General features: G+C 46.7%; 1 protein-coding gene across 2 annotated transcripts in view; it reads left to right on the forward strand.

Moving 5' to 3' along the window:
- The window catches only part of GRIK4 (glutamate ionotropic receptor kainate type subunit 4), a 441,993-nt gene that overhangs the window by 253,843 nt on the left and 160,478 nt on the right, over window positions 1–27,672 (forward strand). For both annotated transcript variants that reach the window (XM_037841751.1, XM_037841749.1), the window contains exons 3-5: window positions 4,500–4,664; window positions 19,890–19,987; window positions 24,125–24,290. In XM_037841751.1, the coding sequence (XP_037697679.1) occupies window positions 4,500–4,664; window positions 19,890–19,987; window positions 24,125–24,290 (429 nt within the window). The remainder of the gene's footprint in view (window positions 1–4,499; window positions 4,665–19,889; window positions 19,988–24,124; window positions 24,291–27,672) is intronic.

Genomic DNA, 27,672 nt, shown 5'->3' on the forward strand with positions numbered 1-27,672 from the left:
ATGGGTCCCCCCAAAGGGCATCAGTGCATGGAGGCCTGCAGACAGTCCAGCATCATCCAGTGCATATGTAGCCCCTGCTGGCCCAAGGCAACTGCCGTCTGCCTTAGGGGATAAAAAGACGAACATCCTCGAATCATTCATTCAGTCAGCAACCATTCATTAATCGCATCTGGGAGTGTGCAGTTACAAAGATCAGCCAGGCCTGGTCCTCGCCCTCAAGGAGCCAACTGTCTTGAGTGGGTGGAAAAGGTAGACAAATAGATGTAAAAAAAAAAAAAAAAAAAGAAAAGAAAAGTCAAAGAGGATTAATGTCTAATGAAAAGCACAAAGAAATTTCAGTGAGTGTTCAAAGGAAGGAGGAATTAATTTGGGATGGCTCAATCTGGGAAGATTCAAAGGAAGGGGAGATTACTTTGGTATTTTAAACCACAAACTCATGGAGAAAACACATATATATGGGGAGAAGGATAAGTATCCCTCCAGGGCAGAAGGAAGAAGGACTGGTGGAGTCGGGCATCTTGCAGGAAATCAAAGGAGAAAGAGGGGACCGGGGTTGGGGGAATCAGAGATGCCTCCTCAGAAGGGGTAAATTCTAAGGAAAAGGAGACATCTGGTAGGGAGAGCAGGGGTGAGGGACAAGGGCAGTGTCTGCAGAGGCATGAGGTGGGGACATAAGGCCACTCCAGGGGCTACCAGTGACCACATGGAGGCTTTGTTACTGTGGAAGTTGGAGAGGATTCTTGGGCTAAGAAGGTGTGTCACAGCCAGACTGGGGAGGCATTGAGTGCTATTCAAGAAAATCAATGGGGACCAACCCTTAGGTAGTGGGGAGGCCCTGCAGACTTTGAGCATCAGCAATCTGATGCTCTCCCCCAGGAGGTCATGGCCACACTCATTAGGGACAAACAAGAAAGAGCCAGGCCTGACAGCCCCAGGGGAACATCTTCTCCAGAGTGGACACAGACATGGCTCAGGACGTGGAGAGGAGCCTAGGGTGGAAGGAGGGGGCACAGAGTCAAATGGCCATCCTTTCCTTGGCATGATCCTTAGAATTCAGAGAGCACTGGGAGGGGGGGGTGAAGCCCTTGGGGTTCATGAGGAGAAGGGCCCAATGGAAATCAGATTGAAAGAGCACATCCAGATTGGAAGGGATATTGCGCTCTTCAGATCCCTATGGCTACAGAGGCATGGAAGATCCATCTCTGGCTAAGTCTAGGACAGATGCTGGTCTCTGAATGTGTCTCCGCATCTCACCCCTGCCCTTCCTGCAGCCCTAGACCTCCTGGCCTCACTGCAACTGCAGGTTGACTTCTCTGCAGAGCAGTCCCTGGGGGCAGAGGATGTGCCCGGTCCTAATGTTCCTCATTAGGGAGTAGCAGCCGTGGAGGAGCTGGGGGGATGCAGCACAGCCAGGAGCACTGGTTTGCACATTAAGTCCTGGGCACACTGCCCTCCTTCTGTCATCTGGGCCCTCTCCTGGGACTGCCAAGGAATGAGTGGGCTGTTGGGTAATACGTTCAGGACATGTTCTTCTGGTGCCCCGAGAGAGCCGGAGCCTCCACCTTGTCTGTGGTCTCCACAGCCTGCAAATCGGGTTCCCGTTACCATCCTAATTATTCCGATCCCAATATGTTTGATGCCAACCAACCACCCCATCGAGGCTGTTCCCAGCCAGATATTAATCAGCGTCTGGAACCAAATGGAGAGTGATGCCCAGAAGGGCACGAGGGGATCCTAGTGAGTTGGCAAGTACCTGTCACATACTCCGAACGCCAAGTCCTGTGTTAGAGCCTGTGGGGGGAGAGTGGGGAAGGGAACAGAGGCACCAGGAGGCTGATACTCACTCCTCCTAGTAAAAGACTTCATCTGCATTCCCACTGCTCATAACTCCGTCTCAAAGTGTATCCACCGCTGCTCTGGGAAAGTGCTGGTTGAATGGTGTGGTGCAGCTGGCTGGTGTCCTGCACATCTGGGTTTGCATATGCACATCTTCAGCATGCACTCAGCAAAAAGAAGGGAACAGAAGGCACTAGCAGGCTCTGGAACAAACCCTCCTGTGATGTGGGTGAGACTCTGCCCCTGTGCACGATGAGGCAGAGGCACGACCAACACGGAGGTATAACATGGACAATCCAATCAAAGCATTACTGATGGGAATGCAAGTAGTCAACTCCTTTCCCACTTGAGAGGCCTGAGTTCCCAGATTCACAGGGGGCCTGGGCATTTTCTGAGACGTTGTTCTCTTCATTTATTTATTTGGTTACAAGTGATTTGTTAAATATGTAATAGGTTGCAGATGGATATGTTGGTGGTAGTGGGGTCACAAGGCCCGCAGGTCCCCAGGCTAACAAGTCTCGTAGGTGAGTCATTACCTGGAGGAACGTTCAGGAAGTCCCCGGATGTGGCCCGTTAGTGTCTCCAAGTCAATTTGCCTCGGTGTGATTTCCTGTCCAGTGAGTTAAAGCCCATGTCCCCTTCCTACTACACCCACTTCTCAGCAGCAAATCCCTGGCAAGACTAGAAGGCAGATGAGCCTTGGTTGAGAGAGCAGAGTCTGAAGTCAAGGGGAGCTGAGCTCTCTACCAGCCCTGTGATCCTGGGCAAGTTGCGTGACCTCTAGGGGCCTCTGCCTTCTCTTCTCCAATTAAAGGTAACACACCCATTCTCATAAAGTCGTTGCAAAGATGGAATGAGATCGTTTCCCTAAGCACTTACCTCAGTGATGTCACTGAATAAACACACTCTTATTAATATTAACACTTAGCATATTTCTCCATTGACCAAAAGTTCAAGTGCCATGGAACCAGTGTCTCTTTCCTGTTAAAGTGTCTGGATGGCACTGCCAGTTCCTGACATTTTTGGATGTCTCTTTTCCGTGCTCTAAGGCTAAGCTAATAGTTTCTTTTTTAGCTTTTTATTTTTAACAGTGGCCATGCATGGCCAACCTGAGTAAATAAAACTTAAACTTTTATTGTTCAATAAGGCTATTCACATAAATAAATCCAAAAATAAGAAAAAAAAATGCTTTGTCATATTCCGTGTCCTGGTTTTTGGTTTGGAAACTGGGTCACAGTAGATATGGGGCCAGAATATAGAAAAGACAGCATAGAACCTGGGTCTCTCTGTCTATAACGGCTACAGAGATTCAAGTCCACATCCCATGAAATCTATTTGGCTTTATTCCCATGTTGGTTTTCTGAGACTTCAAACTCTAAAATATTAACTTGATATTTACTTTTTTTTTTTTACTATGGCAGGTTATTGAGCTATAAACATAGCTACACAATTCACCCATTTGAAGTTTACAGTTCAGTGCTTTTTAGTATATTCACAGGGTTGTGCAACCATCATCACAATTTGAGAACACTTTCATCATCCCAGAAAGAAACCCCATATCCATCATCAGTTACCCCCATTTCTGCCATACCCTCTAGCTTTAGGCAACCATCAATCTACTTTCTGTCCCTGTGGATTTACCTATTCTGGACATTTCATGTAAATAGAATCCTACAATATGTGGTCCTCCATGTCTGACTTCTTTCACTTAGCATGTTTTCAAGGTTCATCCACATTGTATCATGTATCATGATTCATTCCTTTTTATGACTGAATAATAATTCCATTGTACAGATCTACCAGTTTTGTTTATCTGTTCATTTATCCACACCTTTGGCTTTTGTGAAAATGCTGCAATGAACATTTATGGGCAAGTAGATCTGGGATTTGAACCAGATCTATATGGTGTCATAACACATATTCGGTTTCTAGAAGTTAAGCAGTGATTGGTGCTACCCAACTCCAGCCATTCATTCAGTCACACTGATTAAGTCCTGATGATGTGCTACTTACATCCATCATCTGATTAAACCTCATCTCAATGCTGAGAGGTTGTTGTATGATTCCTAATATTCAGTGAGGAAAAGAGGTTCAGAGAGGTTTTGTTACTCACCCAGGGTGACCTGGCTCATCGGTGTCAGAGCTTGGAGAGCCAGCCTTCACAGATGTGTGTTTCTCCCAAAGTCCATACTGACCTGGTGATCATGTCTTTGTACCACAGCGCTCCCTCTCAAAATTGGCCTCCTTCAATTCTCCCTCACCTTAGAGAGGGATTCTCATGTGCCCAGAATGCCATTTTCAAAGGACAGCCCCTTCCAGTCCCCCGTCCTCTGCACACGCATGCCTGTCTGAGTACTTGTAGATATATATCCCAGGGTCTCACCATGCAGAAGCCTGGGGACCACACACAGACAGGACCCCCAGTGGCCTGCCGTGACACTGCTGGGTTCCTGAGGTGGGTATGCATGTCAGAGTTCACCTTGCTACACCTGGCTGCAAACTAGACCCGTACACATGTGGAGGACTTTTCTAGGACGGCAGGGAGGAGGAGGTGTGGGGAGCTGCCTGAAAGAGGAAGGTGGCAGTGGGGGAGGCTGGAGAGGAGGAAGAGGAGTGGAAGAGGGCGGAGCACCAACTGACTGGATTTGGTTGCCTGCCCACAGCTGCTATCTTGGATGACCCCATGGAGTGCAGCAGAGGGGAGCGGCTCTCCATCACCCTGGCCAAGAACCGCATCAACCGCGCTCCAGAGAGGCTGGGCAAGGCCAAGGTCGAAGTGGACATCTTTGAGCTTCTCAGAGACAGCGAGTACGAGACTGCAGAAACCCGTACGTAGAGTGGGCAGGGCTGCCCTCTGCTCCCCTCCAGGCAGACGGGCCTCTGATACAGATGATCCCAGAGGAGGGACAGAACCCTGCACAGGAGGCCCTGTGGGCTTTCAGCCTGGAGGAGATTCCCAGGTGGTGTTGCTAATCACGGGTGGACGGGCTTAAGATAGTCACTCATTCATTCACTCATTCATTGAGTCATAGCTTGTTTCATTCATCTCCTGGATATTTCCTACACAAGTCCCAGAGAGAAATCTTACTTTAATTTTTATTTTAGTAACATATATACAACCTAAAATTTCCCCTTTTAACTCCATTCAGATATATAATTCAGTGGTGTTAATTACATTCACAGTGTTGTGTTAGCATCACCATCATCCATTATCCAAACTTTTCCACTACCCCAAGCAGAAATCTTGTACCCCATTAACTGCCCATTCCCTAACCCCTCACTGCCTGAATGAAATATTGTACATGGTTAGGAAAAAAGAGATTCAGCCAGCCCAAGGGTAGCTTAATCATTGCACCCCTAATTGCCTGAAGTGCTTTCTTGTGCTGAGGGTGAGTTGTGGGAAGAAAGCAGGTGTTGGGAGGGAGTTTAGCCACTCGAGATAACCTCGGATAAGTCACTTATCCTATCCGAACCTCAGTTTCTTCATCTGGAAAGCAGGAATGCTAAGCTCTACTTGGCAAATCTTGCAAGTTGTTGTGACATTTGAATGACTGAAAGCATAGGAAAATGCTCTGTGAATTGCATTGCTTTAGAGACAGATGCATGGGCCACTTGAGCCACACAAGTGGAGTTCCCCTATGAACCGGGCACTGTTTTTAATTCCAACAGCAACCCGAGAGTCTGTGTTATTATCCCCACTTTGCAAAAGAAACAGGAGCAGAGACACTGAACAGCTTGCCTGGTGGCAGAGCTAGTCAGCAGCAAAGCTAGCCTAGAGTCCAGGGCACAGTCCACTCCACCTCCACTGCCAGTGTTGCTGGCTTTCCCCTGCAACCTTTTAGACAATGCTCAGAGTTGGTGAGCTGGTGGTCGGTAGCTAAGCTGGCACTGAACAGCTCCAGTTCAGAGGGAAGAAGAGCTCCCAAGCCCAGAGAGGTAATAGCATCTACTTCCTAAGACTGAAGAGTCCTCTTCTTCTCCCTTCCTAGCCCTCTTCAACCTTTAACAGTCTTCAATGGCAAATACAAATAAACAAAATAAAATGGAACAAAAGAACAACTTGCTCAACCTGAATAATGTGCATATGTCAGATACCTGGCTTCTATATACAGATCCAGCGACGCTCTAGCCTGGGCTTTTAGGGTTGCAAGAAAAGCTCTTCCCTCCTGCCAGTTTGGTTTTCCTGGCTTATTCTTCAAGCATTTGTCCCATAATGGCCACCCAGATCCTATTTACTTTGTGTTTATTCATTCAAGAAACTTTGAGCATTTACTCTATTTCAGGCATGATTCAGATATCATGCTTTGGGAACAATGCATAACACGAGATGAACATGGTCACTGCCCAGTGTCTCTCCAGCATGTGCATCCAACCTGCATAACTTCCCTCAGTGCCTCTTGGTTGGAATTCCCAAGGTAGAGAATCTGATTGGCTCAGCTCCTCTGGTTTTGGAAGGTGCCACGAGTTGCCAGTGTCAGCCAATTGGCCTAATAGCTACCTTGGGTAGAGTGTCCACTCCTGATCTGGTAGCTATGGGTGAGGGTGGGTTCATACCATACAGAACAGGGCCACTGATGTCAGTAGGATTTGTGGCCCCAGATTCCTCCAGAAGAAGGTATGGGGAAACAGATACCCAGAAACAGTCATTCATCAGTCAGCCAATCAACACATATTCAGTGAGTCTCAGTGTTTTGGTATGCTAAAGCTTCTGGAATGCAATATACCAGAAATGGATTGGCTTTTTCAATGAGGATTTATTAGGTTCCAAATTTACAGTTCTAAGGCCATGAAAATGTCCAAATTAAAGCATCAAGAGATAGATAACTTCTCTGAGGAAAGGCCGATGGCATCTGGGGTTCCTCTGTCGCATGGGAAGGCACATGTCAGGCTCCGCTGAACCTTCTCTCCCAGGTTTAGCTTCTGGTTTCAGTGGCTTTCTCCACATGTGTCTGGGCTTCTATTCCAGCTCCTGTGGGTTCTTGCTTGCTTCTCCTGGGGCATTTCTGTCGCTCTTAAAGGACTTCAGTAAACTAATCAAGCCCCAAACTGAATGGGCAGGATCACATCTCCATGGAAACAACATAATCAAAAGGTCCCACCCACAATAGGTCTGCCCCCACAAGATTGGATTAAAAGAATCTAGGCTTTTCTGGGGTACATAACAGATTCAAACCAGCACACGCTATTATATCCCTCTTCTAGGCAGTAGGGATTCAGCAGGGAAGAGAAACAAATCCTAGTCCTTGTAGAGGTTAAATTCTAATACAATGAAAGTGAGAGTCAGATTTCCCAGGCTCTTCTGAATAAAATCAGAAAGAGCAGCAGCAACTTCTTGTGAATCTCCTAGTCCAGTGTGGAGCATTTTGTTGTCCAGGAGGATAGGTCTCAGACAAAAGTCCAGATTTCTAAACAGTTCTTTCATCCACACTTTAATAAACAGCTCCTCCTTCCTTCTCTTCCTTTCTTCAGGGCTTCCCTGCCAGGGCCAGGGCACAGATTCACCGGTTGTGGATGGGGGTCATTAGCAGATGTCAATCTCTTCTCCCAGTGACTCATGTAGCCTGGTTTAGGAACGTCAATACATCTAAAATGTGAAGCCTGATGAATCACGGGAAGAAAGGAAACTGACATCTTTATTCCACTTGCAGAGCTTTGAGACATCTTTTTAATGCCCCTCTTTTAGGCGCCCAGTATTTTATTAGCATGCGGTCCTCTGTTCAGCTTTTACATCTCCGTGTGTTTGAGGCATGATTAGCATTTGTCAGAAAAGAGAGCTTCTGGATCTTTCTACCCCAAAGGCCTTTCATCTGAAGCCAGAGCTGCTCCCCCGCCACCTAGATAGTTCATAGAAATGTTCCAGCCCAGTTCTTTCCTTCCCAAGATTAAGGGGTGGGGGGTTAGTGCTATTGGCTGAAGCAGAGTGGGGCAGGGGCTGGACTTCAATGACAGTGTTGGGGGAAGGGAGGTAGGAAGAAGACAGGATCCCTGGGTAACAGGGGGAGAGGGGAACAGCCCTGGGATCCCCACTCTGGGGAGGCTGCATGGTATGAAGATCAGGAACATGGATTTTAGAAGCAGACTGACCCGGTTTGAATCCTGGCACCACCATTTACCAGCTGTGCAACTGGGAACAGCTGTTTAACCATTTTGTGCCTCAGTTGGCTCGTTTTTAAAATGGGAGTGATGATAGGGTCGGTAGGAGCATTCCATGGGAAACGCCAGGTGAAATGCTTAGTACTGGGCACGTGGTGGCAACTCAGTAAGTGGCAGCTGTGGTTTTGTTGTTGGCTTTGTTTCCTTCTGCCCTCTTACCTTCATCTTCCTCTCTCCTCTGTTGTGTAGTTCAGCCAGACCTCTGTGGCAGCACCATCAGTCTCCCAGGCTCTTCTCAAGTAGCCTGTCTTCATGTCCATGTCCCTCATGGAGCAGCTATCATAACTGGTTCATCCCCATCTCTTTCCAGCATAGTTTTCTGAGTTTGAAGCCTCTGACAGCTTTGAGCATTTGGAAGCTGTTGTGAGCCACCTCAAGTGGCTGCTGCTAGATGTTCTGGGCTGTGTTTTCCCTGGGCTAGTGTCCCAGGGCTAATTTGCATTGTTAATTTAAAAATATATGAGTAGTTCTAGGGCTGTGAACAACTCCCCATCCCCATCCCTATAACCCTGTGGCTGGGGAATCTGCTTTTCAAGGGGGATAAAAGAGACCCTGGTGATGACATTCTTGTTTGGAAAGTAGAGCCTCTGATCTAAACAGGGGAGCTGTAGCAATCCAACAGGGTACAGTTGTGCCTTACTTTCAACAATCGGTGGCTTTTGAAAAACTCTGTGCAAATCCCACTTAATGAATCATATTCAGTCAAATCAATCAGTGGGAGTGGCAGTCATAAGGGGCAATGTGTATATGCAGAACCACAGATTACGAAGTATAAAAAAACGGTAAAGATGCTAGAGTCTGGAGGCCAGCCTCCTCCTTTGGAAATGAGGCTCAGAGATGGAACATATCACATGGAGCAAACCCGGAAGCTGGAAAGACACAAGGAGAAAATCACCTCCTTTTCCATCTGGCCTGAAGAGACAGATTTTCATATAGTGGCTCTGTGTAAAGTGAGGATCACCTATAAAGCTTCCTCAAACCCACATTGCACCACCACTGCCTCAGGCTTCTTGATGTTTGACTTTCCAGCTCCCTCTGCACAGCCCACAGGTGTGCAATAATAGGGATGGAAGAGACCTTTTAGGTCATTGCCTTTCCCACTGGGCCCCTTCCCTATCCTACATCCGTCTCAGCCTTTCTTTTGCAAGAGCTCCCACGTGGCACTGCCCTCCCTGTTCCTAAAGATTAGCTTGTCTCCTGAGGCTAATGTATTAGAGCTTAGCTAAGCACCCAACCCTTATCACCCAAACACCCCGAGGCACCAGGCACCACCCCTGCTGCTGCCGGAGTCAGTTTGAGGTTTAATTTACAGCAGAGCTAGAAACAGGAGCCTCCCTGTCAACCCCTGGCCTTTGCTTGGGTTTGTCCCTGAATCCAAGCATGGCATCAGCTGTCCACACTGTTTCTTCTTGAAACCCAGAACCGCACTGGCTACCTGGGCCACACATGGAGATGGGACATGGGGCATTAGGGTCCAGCTCTGCCTGGCTGCCTACAAGCCTGAGCTTCCTGAAGGCTTCCTGGTTCCATGGGCTGGACCTCCAGTGATTTGAGCTGTCTCTAACAATCGAGGGCAGTATCTCTCCATTCATCAATAGAATGAATCAAAGTAAGGAGAAAAAAGTAAGAAGTCAGATGAGTCATTCAACAAACATTTCTTGCCCCCTTCCTCTGAGCCACCCACATTGCTTATGCATAATAGGGTCTCTGAAAAGGCCTTGGATTACAGGATTTAGAAATCATCTGGCCCATCCTGTTATTTTACAGATGGGGAAACTGAGGCCTGTGATCTTTTTCAGGAGGAATTTATGATCTAAACATAGGAAAATTGACATAAACCCCAGGTAGCCTCTGTTGTGGGTGTTTCCAGTGAGCAGCTCAGACAATCGCTGAGGGAGGTTAGAAATAGGACATCGGTATTTGCAAGAGTGGTTAGGTAAGGCTTCTGGGACAGATAGGTGAAGACGTGTCCAAGTAAAAGACATAGTTGCAAGGGCTTGAGGTAGAGTGTTCTGGTTTGCTAATGCTGCCAGAATGCAAAACACCAGAAATGGATTGGCTTTTATAAAAGGGGGTTTATTTAGTTACACACTTAATAGTCTTAAGGCCATAAAGTGTCCAAGGTAACACATCAACAATCGAGTATCTTCACTGAAGGATGGCCAATGGCATCCAGAAAACCTCTGTTAGCTGGGAAGGCATGTGGCTGGTGTCTGCTCCAAGTTCTGGTTTCAAAATGTTCCTCTCTAGGCCACAGCTCCTCTTCAAAATGTCACTCTCAGTTTCTCTTGGGGCGTTTGTCCTCTCTTAGCTTCTCTGGAGCAAGAGTCTGCTTTCAACAGCCGTCTTCAACTGTCTCTCATCTGCATCTCCTCTCTCAGCTCCTGTGCATTCTTCAAAGTGTCCCTCTTGGCTGTAGCAAGCTTGCTCCTTCTGTCTGAGCCTTATAGTGCTCCCATAAACTAATCAAGGCCCATGCTGAATGGGTGGGGCCATGCCTACATGGAAATTATCCAGTGAACGGCCTCATCCACAGTTGAGTGATCACATCTCCATGGAAAAATCCAATCAAAATTCTCCAACCCAATCAACACCAATATGTTTCCTGCCCACACAAGACTGCATCAAAGATAATGGTGTTTGGGAGGCATAATACATCCAAACCAGCACACAGAGAAAAACAGAATACATTGGAGGACATGACAAATGGGCTTGGCCAAAACAGCAAGTATAGATAGGGGTAGTGGTGAGAACCGGGGTTGAAAAGCAGTGTAGAAAACAATAAAAACTCATGCTCTGCAGTCGGATGCTCCAGGATGCAAAGCCTGCCTCTGCCAGAACCTTGGACAGCTCCTGGATAGCCTGTGCCTCACACTTCTCATCTATGGTATAAAATATTATGTAATAATCAAAGTTCTGACTTCATGATGTGGTTGCAAGAATTAAATGAGGTGAGGCGCTAAAAAAGACTTGAACAGTGCCTGGCATAGAGTAAACTCTAAAATTTTGCCGATTACTACCATCAGTAGAGTCATGCCTCCCTCACAGGGTCTTTGTGCCCAGCACGTGGGAAGCTGACATTATTAATGACACATGGCATGACAGTAATGGTACTGCCAATCACACGGTGGTTTGGGGTCAGACTGAGCAGAGTCTGCAAGCCAGGCCAAGGACTGTGGGTGAGAAGAACCATTGGAGGTCTTGAGTTCTCCAAGACCCTGAAAAATCTGAACCCTTTGTGCCCCATTGCAGGCATGACAGAACACAGCCTGGGCATGCCCACACTTGCAGGCTCACATCCTCAGCTCTGGGACCAGCTAGACCAGTCATTGAGCCCATGGTTCACTCACTGAGAGCTGAGAACTGAATGCATCTCAGAAAGCTTCCGCACAAGAGCGGAGCTCTTTCTTCCCATTTGATTGAAGCACTTGTTTCACTTGCTCTGGGATGGTCCCGTCTCCCCATTGTGCTCAGTATTCAGGATAATCAGGCACAAAAGAGGGTCCTTGCCCTCCCCACTCGACTTGGACTTCACCACCGTCGTCAAGTGTCTTTAAGCAAAGGACTCTTGCCCCTCCCAGTTCTCTCTGCTCCCACCTCACCATCAGCCCCCATGGTCGCAATTGTTTTCCACGTGGGCTCCGAGAACAGCTTACCTAGTGAGTGACTTTTCAAGTGCCACACTGTAAGGGAGGAGGACCTGCTTCCTCGTCATTGTCCAGGAATCTGCGTCTTCTCTGGAGCGGGGTGAAATCTAGAGAACTGGGCCCTTCTGAACCAGACCCTGTCCCCATCCTTGAGCTGCTCTCTTCCAGAGGGAGGGACCCTGTGAAGACTCAGGGGCCCCTCCTGTTCAGCTCAGGCTTCTGGGAGACTTGGAATCCAGGCCAGAGCTGGGATTTTGAGGGGAAGGAGTCCCTCCATGGGGTTACAACCCCCCATCGTGGTCTTTTGTTCCAGCAGCTGCCTTGACAGTTGCCTTCAACTCCTCTGCTGGCTGGAAACTTAGTTGTCATGGCAATGTGGCTCATGTTTGCGTTCCCGCTCATCCTTGCCCCCTGGGAGGCAGAGGTAGAGCTCCCCTCCCCTCTGTCCTTTCACACAGAGGGCTAGGGCCTGCAGAACCAGGGTGTGGGGGCGTCAGAGCAGAGGCCCTTGATAAAAGATTTCCATTTCTACCGAACAGGGTATCTTTCCTAGGGAGTGAAAGACCAATTTCCAGATCCCAGGAAATCCCCAAGCTGGTAGGATGACAATTCAATTTCAGTGGACTCATTTCAGATCATTTCTATTCATTCGAGCAATTCCTTTTCGCCGGGACTAAATAGACATGACCTCTGCCCCTCTATGCACTTGCGGTTCACTGAGGGAGGTGGACATGTATGTGTGTGAGGAGCTCAGAGCAACAGGTGCAGGTCCACAAACTCTGAAGGTTGGATCTGTTTAGAATCCAGAACTTTCCAGATATCGGAAAAGTCATGTGGTACATCTACCATGTATTACAGGTAACATCTCCAGTGGGACTTTGACAGAACCCCATACTTGAAGAAATCCATACCTACATTCAAATATTCATACCTCGTAAATAGCTTCACATCCATCTATCTAGGTCAAATGTTGCCACCCAGTGAGTTTGATGAAACACATCCAGCTTCAGAACCATTTGGATTTTGGAATTGGAAATAAGTGATGGTGCCCTTCTGTAAGAATTTGTTTTAAGGAGAAACTTCCATTTGTTGGGACAATAATGAGCCTGCTTGGGGCAGAGGCTGGTGGGGAATTCCGAGGACAGGCAAGCTGTCCATCTCCTAACCTGTACTGGAGCTGACTGAGGTATGTGTGGTGAGGATACAGGGAGGAAGAGATGCCTTCTTACCTAAGGCCAGGAAGACATCTGAGCTGGGCGCTGGAGATCAGTTGGAGTTTGTCAGACAGAAGGGCAAGGAGGGCCTAAACCAGGGGAGGACTTTTTTGTTCTCTGGATCCCTCTGGGAGTCTAGGGATGCTAATGGGACCTGTGATGGTTAATTTCATGTGTCAACTTGATTAGGTTATGGTGTCTAGTTATTTGGGCCAGTGAGCACTGGCCTGATTGTTACTGTGAAGGTATTTCATGGATGTATTTTAATCACTCATCAGTTGATTGCATCTACACTGATTGTATCTACAATCAACACAAGAGATGGCCTTCAGCTATGAGAGGAGTGTCCTCATCCAATCAGTTGGAGGCCCTAAAAGGGAGAACTGAGGATTTCAGCAGTCAGAAAGAATTTCTGTCTCTTTCTCAGCCAACCAGTTTTTCCTGGGGTATTCAACATCGTCTTCATCGGAATTTCCAAACTGTGGCTTCTGGGGATTTCAATTTCACCTTCATCAAGTTTCCAACTGGCAGCCTGCACTATGGAATTTAGACTTGTCGATCTGTATGATCACACAGACAATTCTATAATAAATCTCATAATAGTTACAAATTTGTATATGTCCTGTCAGTTCTGTTTCTCTGGAGAATCCTGACTAATACAGGCTCCTTCTCAGGAAAACATTTTTTAAGTGAATAAAATAAAATAGATAGGATGGCCAATGACACCGATCATATGGAAAAGTAGTTAAAATGGTTTCGATAGTGCTATATTAACGTATGTGTTTCTTTAATAACGTATTAAATATTTAACACCAGCATCAGGTCTAATTACTAGCATAATTGTGAGTCGTAATGAATGTAAAAATGATATGTGTAGCACTGTCATGAGCGATGAAAGCATTTGTGATTTCTGTCAGTGAGAAAGTCATGTACTGATAATATACTGTGATTTTTTGCCTACATTCAGAATTGAAGGAAATGCTAAATTTTAATTAGAGGTTAGAGAAAATGATCATTTAAGGTTTTCCTCAAAATGAATTCTATCTACAGACCCCAGGCAGCAGATTAAGAACCTCTGGTCAAGAGAGAGAGAACCACTAGGGAGGCTCAGGTAGGAAAATACAAAGTTATGTTTTAAAAAACGAAGGGCTACCTGGTGAGCTGGGGCATGAAGTGGAGGACATGTGATGGAAGAAAGGGCGGGAAAGGTGGGACTTGACACCAGGTCCATTTGGGTTGACTTGCTCATCAGAAGAATTTTTTTTCTAATGCCATTCTATTTTCTGCAATGACATGTTTAAGAGGAATACATGCTCATTATAGAAAATACCGAAAAGAGAAAAGGGAAGAAAATCATTCAGTGTTCCAATGGCCAAGGCCACCTCCGTGAACATTCCAATGAATTGCAATTCACTTAACCAGGAAGTTTGCATCGTCCAGCTGTTAAGGAACTGGATTCTCCAGACAGAGGGTGAGGGCTTGGGTCATGACTCTGCTGCTTAATTCTTCTGTCTTTCCTTCTCATCCGTGAAATGAGATGACAGTAATATTCCTATCTCGTCAGGTCATTATGAACGTTAAATCAAGTTAATTCACGTAAAGTGCTGGGAATGGTAGGTACATAATTAGTACTCAGTAGATGTTGGTTTTTATAACATTTTCTTTCCAATCATTCTTCATTGCATAACTATTTTCTGTCTTTGCCTAGTTGAGATCATTATATAGATATACATATCATTTTATATCCTGCTTCTTTCTCTTAGTTTTATTACATAAATATTTTTAATACTATTACAAAATGTCCACAAACACTTTAAATGCCTAAATAACATTCCATTTGAGTATATGGCCCACACTCTACGTAACTACTCCCCTATGGCTGGACATTTGTTTGTTTCCAGTTTTTCATGGAATATGTTGAGCAGGCTTCAGTGTGGTGCCACAAAGATTCAATGGGCACGTAACTCAGTCGGGCTAGCTCCTGAAATGCAGCAGTAAATAAGACAAAGTCTCTTCCCTCGAGGAGCACGCTGTTCTATGTTGAGGGTAATAATTTGTCTGATGGTTCAGAGAATGGATTAGAAGTGAAGAATCATGGAGATGGGGAGACCCCTTACAAGGCAGGTAGTAAAGAAGGGTTGATCTGGGACAGGGGCAGGGGGCATGGGAAGGAGGGGACAGTGGAGAGTGAGCAGGCCCAACCGTCAGAATCTGGTCCCTGAATGGTAGAATAGGTCAGGAGATTTGGTGAGGAAAGGAAAGGAAGGGTCAAAGGATGATTTTGAGACTGAGGAGCTGAGGAGAGTTGAGCAGAGTGGTGAGGAGTCTCAGATGGGTCTCCAGGTTCAAGCCCAGTTCTACCGTATATTACCTGTGTGATCTTGACCAGGTTCCTTAAATTTTAAGCCTCAGTTTCCCCATCTGTGAAATGGGGATATAATGATTCTTCTTCATAGAAGTGTAAAGACCAAATTAAATGGTGTATGGAAAGTATACAGAAAATAAGATATGGCAGGGATAATAATAAGACAATCATGTAGCAGTTCAGGTACCATTCCAAGCACTTTGTATGTATTAACTCTCTTCAGTCCTCACAACAACTCTACGAGAGAGGTGCTGTTAGGATTTCAGTGTTATAGGCAAGGAAACAGGCACAGAGAGGTTTGGTAACTTGCTCTAGGTTGCACAGCTGGTGAACGACAGACCTGGGGCTCAAACCCAGGCAGTCTTGCATCAGAGTCCAAGTTTGTAATGATTGAGCTCTCCTGCCTCTGTGCCTTAGCCGTACTGAATGTGTTGCACCAGAGGGTAGTCTTGTGGTGATGTCCAGCAGGTGGTTGCACACTTGATTTTGTAACTCAGGACACAGGTCAGAGAGCACAGGGTCACCGGGGCAGGGATGAGGGTAAAGGTCACAGGCAAGGGTTAAGATTGCCCAGTGAGAATGAGGTGTGGGTAAAACTTGTGTTTAGTGGGTAGAGGATGGACTAAGTGTCAACAAAAAAATTGAGAAAGAGTGGTCAGGGCACCAGATGAGAATCTGGATTGGGTGGTATTACGAAATCCAAAAGAACAATGCAGTCAACAACATCAGATGCTATAAAGAGAGCAGGATGAGAAAAGATGAGTAGTCCTAGTGACTTTGCAGAAAGTTTCAGTAGAATGAGGTGGGAGGGGCACTCAGTTGTAAGAGGTTGAGGAGAGATGAGTGAGGAAGTGGTGGGGTAGTACGGGGGGAGTGAAGACGAAATAGGTGCCATGACAGTAGAATGAACATGAACACTGATGAGGTCAAGAGACTTGAATTCACATCCTGGCTCTGACCTTTTCTTAGGTGTGTGATTTTAGGCAAGTTATTTAACATCTCGAAGATGCTGTCTCCTTATGGTAAAATGGGGAAATAATAATATACAAAAATTAACTTAAACTGGACCAATGACTGAAATATAAGAGCTAAAACCACGAAACCTTAGATGAGAACATGGGGGAAAATCTTCAGTACTGTGTATTTGGCAACGGACTCTTAGATGACACCAAAAGCACAACCGACAACAACAAAAAAAGCAGATAAATTGGACTCCATAAAAATTAAAAGTTTTGTATATCAAAGGACATTATCAAGAAAGTGAAAAGACAACCTACAGAATGGGAAAAAATATTTGTAAATCATATTCTGATAGAGGTCTGGTATCCAGAATATATAAAGAACTCTTAAATCAACAACAGACAACCCAAATAAAAAATGGGAAAAGAATTTAAATAGACATTTCTCCAAAGAAGATACACAAATGGCCAACAAGCACATGAAAAGATACTCAGCATCATTAGTCATTAAGGAAACTAAAATAAAAAGCACAGTAAGATACCATTTCACACTCACTAGGATGACTATAATCAACAAAACTGAAAATAACAAGTGTTGGCATGCGGAGAAATTGGAACCCTCATACATTGCTGGTGGGAATGTAAAGGGTTCAGCCACTGTGGAAAACAGTTTAAAGTTGAACACAGAATTACTACATGACCCAGAAGTTCCACTCTTAGGTATTGTTCTGGTTTGCTAATGCTGCCATTATGCAAAATACCAGAAATGGATTGGCTTTTGTAAAGGGGATTTATTAAGTTACAAATTTACAGTTCTGAGGCCATTAAAGTGTCCAAACCAAGGCATCAACAAGATGATGTCTTCACTGAAGAATGGCTGATGGTGTCCAGAACACCTCTGTCAGCTGGGAAGGCATGTGGCTGGTGTCTGCTGTTCCTTTGCTCCCAGGTTGCATTTCAAAATGGCTTTCTCCAAAATATCTCTGGGTCTCTCTTAGCTTCTTCAGCTCTTGTGCATCTAAGTACCGGGGTCCTCTCTTAGCTTCTCTGGAGCAAACTCTGGGCTAGCATCTCCAAAGGTCTCCAAGCATCTCCAAGTGTCAGTGTCAGCTCTTAGCTTCTCTCCAAAATGTCCCTCTCAGCTGATCTGAGCTCCTTCTGTTTGTGAGCACTTTTATAGGACTCCAGTATTTAAATCAAGAGCCACCCTGAATGGGTGGGGTCCATATCTCCATGGAAATAATTTAATTAGACATCTCACCCACAGTTGATTGAGTCACATCTCCATGGAAACACTCAATCCAAATATTCCAACCTAATCAACACTAATACTTCTGCCCCCACAAGACTGCATTAAAGAATGTGGCTTTTGGGTAGACATATCCAAACTGGCACAGGTATATACTCCAAAGATTAGAAAATAGGGTCTAGAACACACACTTGTACATCAATATTCAAAGCAGCGCTACTCCCAATAGCCCCAAAGTAGAAACAATCCAAGTGTCCATCAACAGATGAATGTATAAACAAAATGTAGAACTTACAGTGAAATATTACTCAGCTGTCTAAAGGAATGAAGTGCTGATACATGTTACAATGTGGACTGACCTCCAAAGCATTATGCAAAGTAAAAGAAACCAGACACAAAAGGTCACATATTGTATGAGTCTATTAATGTGAAATCTCCAGAATAAACCATTTAGATAGAAAGGAGATTGGTGGTTGCCAGGGGCTGGGAGGAAGAGGAATGGGGAGTAACTGCTTGATAGGTATGGAGTTTCCATTTGGTGACGAAAATATTTTGAAACCAGACAGAGGTGGTGGTTGCACAGTGAATGTACTAAAGGCCACTGAATTGTTCACTTTAAAATGGCTGGTTTAATGTTAGGTAAATTTTACCTCACTTTTAAAAAAATTCAGGAAATAAGATTCACCTCTGAGCTTGTTGTGAGGAATTGATGGGAGACTGAACTTAGAGCACTACAGGCAGAATGAGCTAAGTTGGCTTAGAATCACATGAGATAACTTATGAGGAAATAGCTTGAACTTTGAAGAGCACTCTTCAAAGGTGAAGTCTGGCTATCCCCAATGGGGATGATTCTGACACTTAGAAGTTACAAGTCCCCCTCAGGCTCACACTGATCTCAATTGGCTGAAATCCAGGTGTTATACGATCCCTGCCTGAGCTGCAGGTGGAGAGAAGCCCTGGTAGATCTGCAGTCATATGGTACTTTGCAATGCTGGGATGTGGCCCTGGTGGTCTGCCTCACCACCTGTGCTCCATGAAAGGGGTGCCTGGTGTTCCAGCCTGGGAGAAAGTGCATCCAGGTCACACATGTGGCTTTGCAGCTAACTCAGCAAGGCACTTTGAGCTTCTCACTTGACCTCAGTTCACTGACCTGGGAAATGGCTCTAATGTGATTAGGAGGCAAATATGTCTGGGTTATGCTTTGAGTTTTACAGAGAAGTAATATAGTGCTACTGGGAACCTTGATACACATCCTGAGGGACAGCTCCTTGGTTTTGATATCACAGTGTGTGTGTGTGTGTGTGTGTGTGCACTGAGAATTATCTCATGTTCTTTCTTTCCCCCTTCTCCCGTTCTTCCTTTCTCAGTCTCTAGCCTTTTAAAATACTAGATTCTTTTCTCTTCTTCTGATCACATGCCCCATTCATGGACTCATTCATTCAGCAAACGTGAACTGGGCGCCTACTCTCTAGAAAACATTGTCCTGGACATTGTGGAAATGGGAATGAGGATTTAGGGATAAATACTGCTCAGCTCCTGTCCTTAAGGGGTTTGAAAGCCTTCTAAACAACACACTGTGATAGACACATGTATAAAGGGTCTTCTAATAGACCTTTGGGGCCCAGGGGAAGTCTTTAATTCCACCTAAAGGAGCATGGAAAGGTCTAAAGGAGAAGACGGCGGCTTTGAGGTCATCCTTGACAGGTGCATGTGTCCAGAGTAGAGAAAGGGAGGGCGGGCTTCCAAGCTGAGGACACACAAGATCAAGCTACATGCTGGTAGGTCAGGAAAGAATCACGTTTTCAGGGAAGCGAGTGTGCCAGGTCTCAGCTGAGGCAAACAGAAGGTGGTGTTGAGAGATGAGACCCCCTCTACCTCTCATTTTCTCTCTTTCCCTCCTGCTATCCCTCGCTCCCTTTGACTTGGGCTGTGTCTGCTTTCTTCTTCTCTACCTGTACCATCCTCACTACCCCTGTCCCTCTTCTTTTCTGCCCTTCTTCCCTCCCATTCCCTCTTTCTTTATATTTGGGGGTACTAATAGATGACAGACTGGTGGCTGTTCCGTGAGCTGGGCCCTCAGCTACTGAGCAGCCCTGCTTGGCTCCCCCCACACGCACAGCAAGCCAGGCAAGGGGATGGAATCTGCAGGTTTCCTCCATTAGCTTCTGTCCTTGGGTGACAGTCCAGACAATTTATATATCATGTTGGCCGTGGCCATATGTTGTCATAACCTAGGTCATTTCCACATTTAATATCTTCCATAAACTCCAATAAAACTGTCCTGAAGCGGAGGAGTCCAGAGCAGGGGGAGAGGCACTGGGCTTGGAAGGGGTGGGGACGGGGCAGCGGTGAAGTTTAGCCAGTTCAAGGCCTCAGCCCCAGGGGTGGGGGTGCGACCCAAGCCGTACCTGACAAGTTCCTTGTTTCCTTCCCACTCTGGCCTCTGCCCCCCGCTGCTGGCTGCAGTGTGTCAGATCCTCCCCAAGGGGGTGGTCGCCGTCCTGGGACCCTCCGCCAGCCCAGCCTCCAGCTCCATCATCAGCAACATCTGCGGGGAGAAGGAGGTGAGTACCCTCCAGGATGGAGAAATGTCTGCTGGCCAACAGCCTCTGCCCAGGGGCACAAGCATGTCATTGTTTCTTACGGGCTTCCAGCCAGAAGAGTCCTTCAGAGCTAGGTGGCATTATAACAATGACATCAATGCAAATAGAAGTAGTGTGTTTGTTGAGCACCTACTTTGTCCCAGGCTGTTTGGAGAGGGGCCCCAGAGGAGATGTTCCACAACAGGAGTTTCAGGCTGAGCTCCTCTGAGTCTCAGGGCTCTGTGGCGGGGCCTCCAGGGGTCCCTTTGGTGGTGGTGATGGTGGTGGGTAGAGTGTGGGGGACAGGGGAGGCCACAGGCCAGCAGCCTGAGCTCCCATGCTCACACGAACACAAGCAGCAACCTGGTGATCAATATACAACCTGCTGTATATTGGGATTCTGGAGAATTACACCTTCGGGGGACAGGGAGGTTTTACTGCTAAGATAGTTTGAAAACCTTTATTTTGTAAGTTCACTGGAAGAGAGCTTTTATTTTGCTTTCTTCCTCATTCACCGATTCCAGCGTTTACTTCTTCAATCAGTAAATTCTTCTTCATGTGTAGCCTCTAATGGGAACTGGAATTTTAAAGTGTCACATGCATTTCCTCTAGTTCTGGCTCCATGGGAGATAAAAAAAATAAATAAGGTAAGGGATAGATTTCTAAGTAACAGTCCACTCCCAGTTCTATGAATACTCTTCCCTCCTATATCCCTGGAGAAAATAAGCTAGGAACTTGAGAGATTCTGTCCATTGCTGGAATCTTTCCTAGCCCTTCCCGGAAACAGTCAGTCCTTTCCCTCTGGATATATTCCTGGGAACAGTGAGAAATTGAGCTCTTAGCTCCTCTTCACTCCCCTGGCCTTAAAGCCAGGTCCTTGGGGATCAGATAGAGCTGGGGGGTGAGGGCTATGAGGTCAGAAGCCAATTGTGGAAGAGGGAGAGAATTAATTTTCTACCTGATGGCTCCGGAAGCTTTAGCCTTAGCAGTTTCTCCTCCATTGGTGGGTGTCCTCCGTTAGACTCTGCCTTTTGGTGACAGCCCAGAAATAGGACAGGGCAGATAACTGCCAGACAGACTGGCCTCCTCCCCAGTTAGCTGCCCCAGCAGAGAAGCAGACAGGCCTCTCTGCCCACCCCACTGCCCCTCGGCAGCCTCCTCTACTTTCTTTAGAATCAGAGGGTTTGGGCAGAATATTTGTTTTCTCTTGTTTATGAACCCACTCTCAGAACTGTTATCTGCAAATCAAAGTGACACTGGGATCCTAGCCCCAGCCCTGCCCTTGGTCTTGCTAAGACCCTCCCCTCTAGTTGACCCCCACCCGCCAACCAGCCTTCTGGCCATGGGCTGGGTCCAGGTCAACAACTCCCCATCCCCCTGCTCCTCAGATGTCCTGAAAGATGGTCAGCCCAGGCCCCTTCCAGGCCTGATGTTTAATTTAAACATTCCTTGCCGTGCTCCAAGTAAAAGCTCAAATCCATGGCAGGTTATTGTTCCAGCAATCGCTCTGAACTTCACCAAGTGAGGCTGCCAAGAATTGAGCTGCCCATTTTCTCTTTTCTACTCTCTCCTATTCTCTTCTCTCTCCCTCCTCCCCACCCACCCTTCCCCACTTCAAGAGGATGCCAACATTTCAGGCAGAGGCAGAGACCCTGATTTACAACCCTGCCCCCTCCTCCCGCCCCCAGCCCTGTGCCATCATTGAGCTGCCAGCCCGCAGCCCTGCCCACGGAACGGCCCGGCAGTTACCCTCCTTTGTCTGGTCATGTTTCTTCCAGAGCAACCTTTCCTTGCCATTCAGATTATGCATTTCTTTTAATATTTTATGAGGCTGAACTGCCTTACACTGATTTCCACCAGCTCCAGGGAAAAGAAATGGAGTTCTCATCAAAGAGTTCATTCCTTTAAATGCTGCTAAAGTTTCCACAGCCCTTGTGGCTGGCTGCTTTCTGCCCGGCTGTTCTCCCTTCCATTCTGCTTGCCTCTCCTTGTCATGTGCCCCCTGACCCCCCCAACCCACCCCCATACACACCCACGATGACTCAATGACTTCCTGGGAAGCATTTGCAAATCAATTATGGATGGATCTTTCTCCTAGAGAGAGAATCACTAGGCTTGTGCTGGGCCATTCCTGCCTGGACCCATTAGAGCAGCTGGCTGCTTCCCCGTGGGCCTTCCTGGGGAGGCCCCTCGCCCCTCATCCCCTGTACAACAGCTCCAAGAGCCTTTTGGGGAGCACCTAGATTTGGGGAGAAAGAGGAAGGGAAGAAGAAAAGGCATTTTTCTGAGCTGTTATGTCCTTCATACACAAAATCTCATTTTATCTTTCCAGTGTTCTTAGAAGCACCTCTTGTTATCTTCATTTTAATGAAGCTTAGACAATTAAGCAGTTTGTCTCAAATTTCTCAGCAGAACCTGGCTGCAAACTCAAGTCTGTAGACCCCAAAACCTATTTGTTCTTCACCTTCCCCAAGTCTTTTTCCCAATCCATGTCTTGGATCCAAGGATTCAAGGGTAGCTATCTCTAAGGGCTCCTCCCTTTCTTGGGGGTGGGTTAGTTGCTAAGGGAACTCAGTAGGCTGGACAACCACACAAGGGGGGCCGTGGTCAAAAAGGCCAGCCAGCCCACTCTGTCTCCGCCCAGGGGTGCCCTCCTTCTTGCCCCTTTGTGACCTCTTTTACTTTCTACTCATTTTAGACAGATTTTATGGGAGGCAAACTACAAAAGGGAAGGATGATCCTTTTTGACACACCCAGGTCAATTTGACTCTATGGAATCTTCTCTCAAAACTCATCAAGATTTCCCCAATTCTGCGCTTTTCAGCCTCTGCTGGAAAATATTGGTTGCTCTCTCTATGGTTCATAGTTAATCCTAGTTGAGTTCTGTAATTATCTGCCTACTTTCTCCTAAATCTTTACCTTTGCCCTACACCAATCTCAAATGAGTGCTGGTGTCAGGTGGACTTCTCCCATAAATTTAAAAGCATCCTACAGACACCATCTCAGCTTCTTCCCAGACTCCAGGCAAGGTAACCTCTGGGCCAGCCCAGGCAAAGAGAACTTCCGCAATCATTTCAGAATAACGCATTCTAAAAGCCAACCCTTCACCATCAGGAAGTTCTTCCTGCTGCCCACCCTAAATCTTTCTTGCTTTAACATCAGCATATACCCATGCTGCCTTCAAGCTGACCTTCCCATAGGGCACTGGTCCTAATGGAGGATGTGGGTTGAGATTCCCACCCCACCTGTCTCTGATCACAGCCCCAGGCAGGCTCCCGCACTCTTGGTTCTGGGTACCAGGAATGAGGGTGACAGGATGAAATCAAGGCGGATAGCAGCTTATTACCTTTTAACTTTTCCATTACCTACCAAATAGCCAATACAGCAGCCATTGCAACCTGTTAATACCTCTCCTCGAGAGAAGAGAGGCAGAGGGAGGGGGCAGTGCCTTCTGGAAATGTCAGTAATAGATGCAGAGGGAAGCTGACACTGTCCTAATGAAGCCAAAGCAGGTATTTATTTACCTGGCTCCATTGGGATGCTTTCTAGATGGTTTCTCAGCCTGCTGTGCTTGCACCCCACATGCATCTCTGGGTGGGATGCGCTTCTCTGTGCATTCACCCAGGGAAGCTGCTGGGAGCTGGTTGACACACCAGTGGGCTGGGCTGGGCTGATGGGGCATCTCTCTTAGTCCCCAGGGAAATGTTTTCTCTCTCTGCCATCTCTGCTCTGATTTATTAACTACAAATTAACTATTTTAAGGATGATTTCTTTAAGAGCCATTTGTCTCCCCTCTGAGAATAAAGACCTAATCTTTTACCTTCTCTGGGAGCACAGGTACCAGCTTCCAGACCCGAAGTACATTTATACAAGTCTCTGGACAAAGGGCTTCTCGACTTGCGCCCCCTATTTGGGACAAGCATCAGGGAGGTCATCTTGTCTTGTTCCCATGGAGCGGGTCCTGCAAGCTCAGTCTCCTACTGGTGTGTGACAGAGGGCTTAAATAAAAGAATCCATCCTCCATGGCTTTGTCTCACTCATCCCTCTTTCTTTCTTTTTTTCACTTTTTCCCACTTATGTTGGGTCCTCCCTGTTCCCCATTTTTGCTCCTCCTCCCAGGTCCCCCATTTCAAAGTGGCCCCGGAGGAGTTTGTAAAGTTTCAATTCCAGAGATTCACAACCCTGAACCTCCACCCCAGCAACACCGACATCAGCGTGGCTGTCGCTGGGATCCTGAACTTCTTCAACTGTACCACCGCCTGCCTCATCTGTGCCAAAGCAGAATGTAAGTTTTCCCTGGGTGAGCTCCACTCCACAAGCCGTCCAGTTGATTTCAGCTCCCGAGTCCTGTCCCCAGGGCTGCAGATGCACCGGGAAGGGGAGGGCTCCCTCAGTTCATGTGGGCTGACAACTAGTGGATTCAAGCATTCCCTTGTGTCCTTGCATGTCTGTCCATGTACATGTATGTGAAAGAGAGAGAGGTCCAGGAGAACCCTTTCCCAGGGCTCCCTGTGTATGACTGGGACAGAAAGGAATGGGGTTGCAGGGGAGACTGGCCAACCTCCAAGCCGTTTTGCCTCTGCAAACTCAATTCCCACATTTTCAGCCTCATTGTTAAGGGGGCAGGTATAAGATTGAACGCATTGGTACTTAATGGGTTGAAGAGCTTCTGTCCCCGGAGAGCAGGTTTTGCTGATGGAACAAGGTCCAAGGTCAATTCCTGATAAAGCATTTTTTTTTGCAAATGCAGGTTTTAGAAATGCATTTTTCTCTGACTTTCAGACAATTTGTGACATAAATTTAGTGTTCATGAGATTTAGCTAAATTAAGGCAGCACCTACCAGCAAATAAATGCACCTGTGTGCTCACAGCTATAGTTGCATTACCCACATGGGATAAGGCAGGTGCTGGCACTGGCAGACCCTGGGCCAAGTGCCCAAACCCGAGGCATCTGTGTCCTGCACAGCTCACCTGCCCCACACAGGTGAGACCAGCCGGTCTTTGTGGGCTGCACTGATAGAGATAAGCCATCTTCAACCAGGAACCCTTTCTATGGCTTCTCAGAACTGCTCTGCCTTCTTAAGTCTTTCTTCCTCCACTCTGAAGTCCCTACAGCATCTGGAAACAAAAGCCACCTCACCATCAGTGGACAGACCACTTACTTTTCCAAACCTTCACACCTGACTACCTCCACACATGCATTCATTCATTTACTTAACAAATATTTATTGAGTCTTTACTTTATGCTACCCAAGAAACAAAATAACAGAGTCCCAGCAATATGTGCCTTCACATACCTTTTTTAATTCTTACAACAACTCAGTGGGTTTGTGGGTTTGGAGGTATCATATTGTAATTCCCCACTTCAAAGTTGAGATTCAGAGAGGTGAAATGACATGCCCAAGGTCACACCACGGAAGCAACAGAGCCTGAGCTCGGATACAGATCTCACTACAAGTTCAGCGCTCCTCCCAGGAATCCATAGTGGATTCAGAGAAGATGTCATACCTGTCCTCCAGGTAGATAGCGTTAAAGACCACCTGGTTGAGAAGGCACAAAGCGGTTTATATTGTGTCAAATAAGCAATATACTTAGTTAAGAAGGAGAGGTTCCTGAGCCTGGGAGTGATAGGTAAGGCTTGGGGTTCAGGGTCAGGCTTGAAATGGACTCATAAGGATGAAAAGATTTAGAAAGGTGGAGAAAAGAGATAGGACATACCAGACAAGGAGAATGGGAGGGAGAAAAGAATCCTGAGGGTGTGTCTAGGGAGGGGATGGTTGAAAAGTAGAGTTGATATTGGTTGAAGATGGAAGGACATAGGGAGGGAGACCCTTGAGTGGCAGGTAAGGGAATGTAGACTTGGTTCCATATCAATCAAGAGCCCTTGAAGCTCTCTCCACTGAGGAATGTCCTCAGACAAATGCTCATTTGAATCACAGGTCTGCCCTTGGGGGAAACCCAGTTTGGGGTACATGAAAAAAGAACCCAGAAGTTGGAGAACTGGAATTAGACTGGAGTTGCTGGAGATCCTCAGACTTGGAGAAGGAAAGCTGACCCCAAGCCTTTTTCAACAGGCATGTCCTGTTTGGGACCAGCAAGTTGGATGTATACAACACACTGATCCTTTACTCAGTCAATCAACAGGCATGTGTTGAGCACCTGTTGTCTGCTGGGCACTGTCATTGCACTAGGCTCTAGGTGAGATAGTAAAGAACAACAATATACAGGCTCTGTTCTCCAGAGGTGGCAGCCTCGTAAGGAAACCAAGAAGGGCCTGTGGTCAGGAAGCAATTAATACTGTGCCACAATGTGAATGGACTCAGAGGGAGTCAGGGTGCATGTAGAATTCTCAGGCAGGAGCTCCTTGGAGAGGGTTTGGCAAGAACTCAGTGAACATAGAGTCCAGCCCCCTCTTTTAAAGAAGAGGAAACTGAGGCCCAGAAACCAACTTGACTTGCCTAGGAATTGGTAGAGCTGGGAATTGAACCCGGGATCGCAGTCTAGCGCACCTACAGCATCATATCAGTATTTCTCAAACTGGCTTCCTCTAGATCTGTGCTAACTGATCCTGGTAGCCACCAGCCTCACATGGCAATTTACATTTAAATGAGAGTAAAATTGAATTCCTCAGTTGCACCAGACACATTTCAAGTGCTCAATAGCTACCCGTGGCTGTTGGCTACCATATTGAAGACCCTAGGTATAGAATATTTGCATCATCACAGAAAGTTCTTCTGGACTGCTCTGCTTTAAATGATGTGACTTGTGGGAAAGGAGCTCTGTGGGGAGAAAAAGAAAGTTTGGGTGACATTTATTCTATTTCCCCGTCTTGGAGATCCACAGTACACTTTGGGATGGACGCTTAACAAATCCTATAGCCAAAGCAACTATTTACCTTATCATTTTCCAGATAGGTGGGACCACAAAGTCCCAAAAGGATGCTGATTTAATAGCCCATGGGACCCTAGTATTTTATGGAATGCAGCTGGGAAATGTTGCATTCCATCAAGGGGCCCTCCTCATGTGACATCCTTGCACCACTGAATGGAGTGACAGAATCGAGGATTCTCCCCCTGGAAATGCTTGCCACAAGTCTGTTCCAGGAAAAATTGGAGCATTCCACACAGAGAGGGAGTGTTGAGAGACAGAGAACAGGCAAAGATTAGCCAGCAGCCTTCCACAATGCCAGATGCGGTGTCTCACCAACCTGACAGGTAGTTCTTTCTTGTGTCTAGCCATAGTCCCTCTTGCTTCTAGGCCGATCCCTGTTTCCTCTGCTTCAGCTCTTTTACTGGGGTTTGCTAAAATGTTTAAGCATTTACTTTGTGCCAAGCATTACTGTCACCTTGCTGCCCAGGGCTGATTTTATTAGAATAATGACATGCCTTGATATTCCAACACTTCCTTGCAGACTGCAAAGCACTTTCACTTCTGGTTTCCCATTTTATCGTCCTCCTCCCTCAATCATTCTAGAACTGAGAAAGCGGAGTCATGGGGCTGTTAAGGAACTTGCTTCAGGTCACATGACTGGCATGTGGCAAAGACAAGACTCTCACTTAGGTCCTTTGACTCTCAACCCAGCACTTCCTCCTCCAGGGCCCCTTCCCATCCCCCTGGGCTGCACAGACAGCTTGAGGGAGGCTCTGCCTGGCAGCGACAGCAGTGCC

The sequence above is a fragment of the Choloepus didactylus genome, chromosome 6 (genome assembly GCF_015220235.1).
Source record: "Choloepus didactylus isolate mChoDid1 chromosome 6, mChoDid1.pri, whole genome shotgun sequence".
Classification (NCBI taxonomy): Eukaryota; Metazoa; Chordata; class Mammalia; order Pilosa; family Megalonychidae; genus Choloepus; species Choloepus didactylus.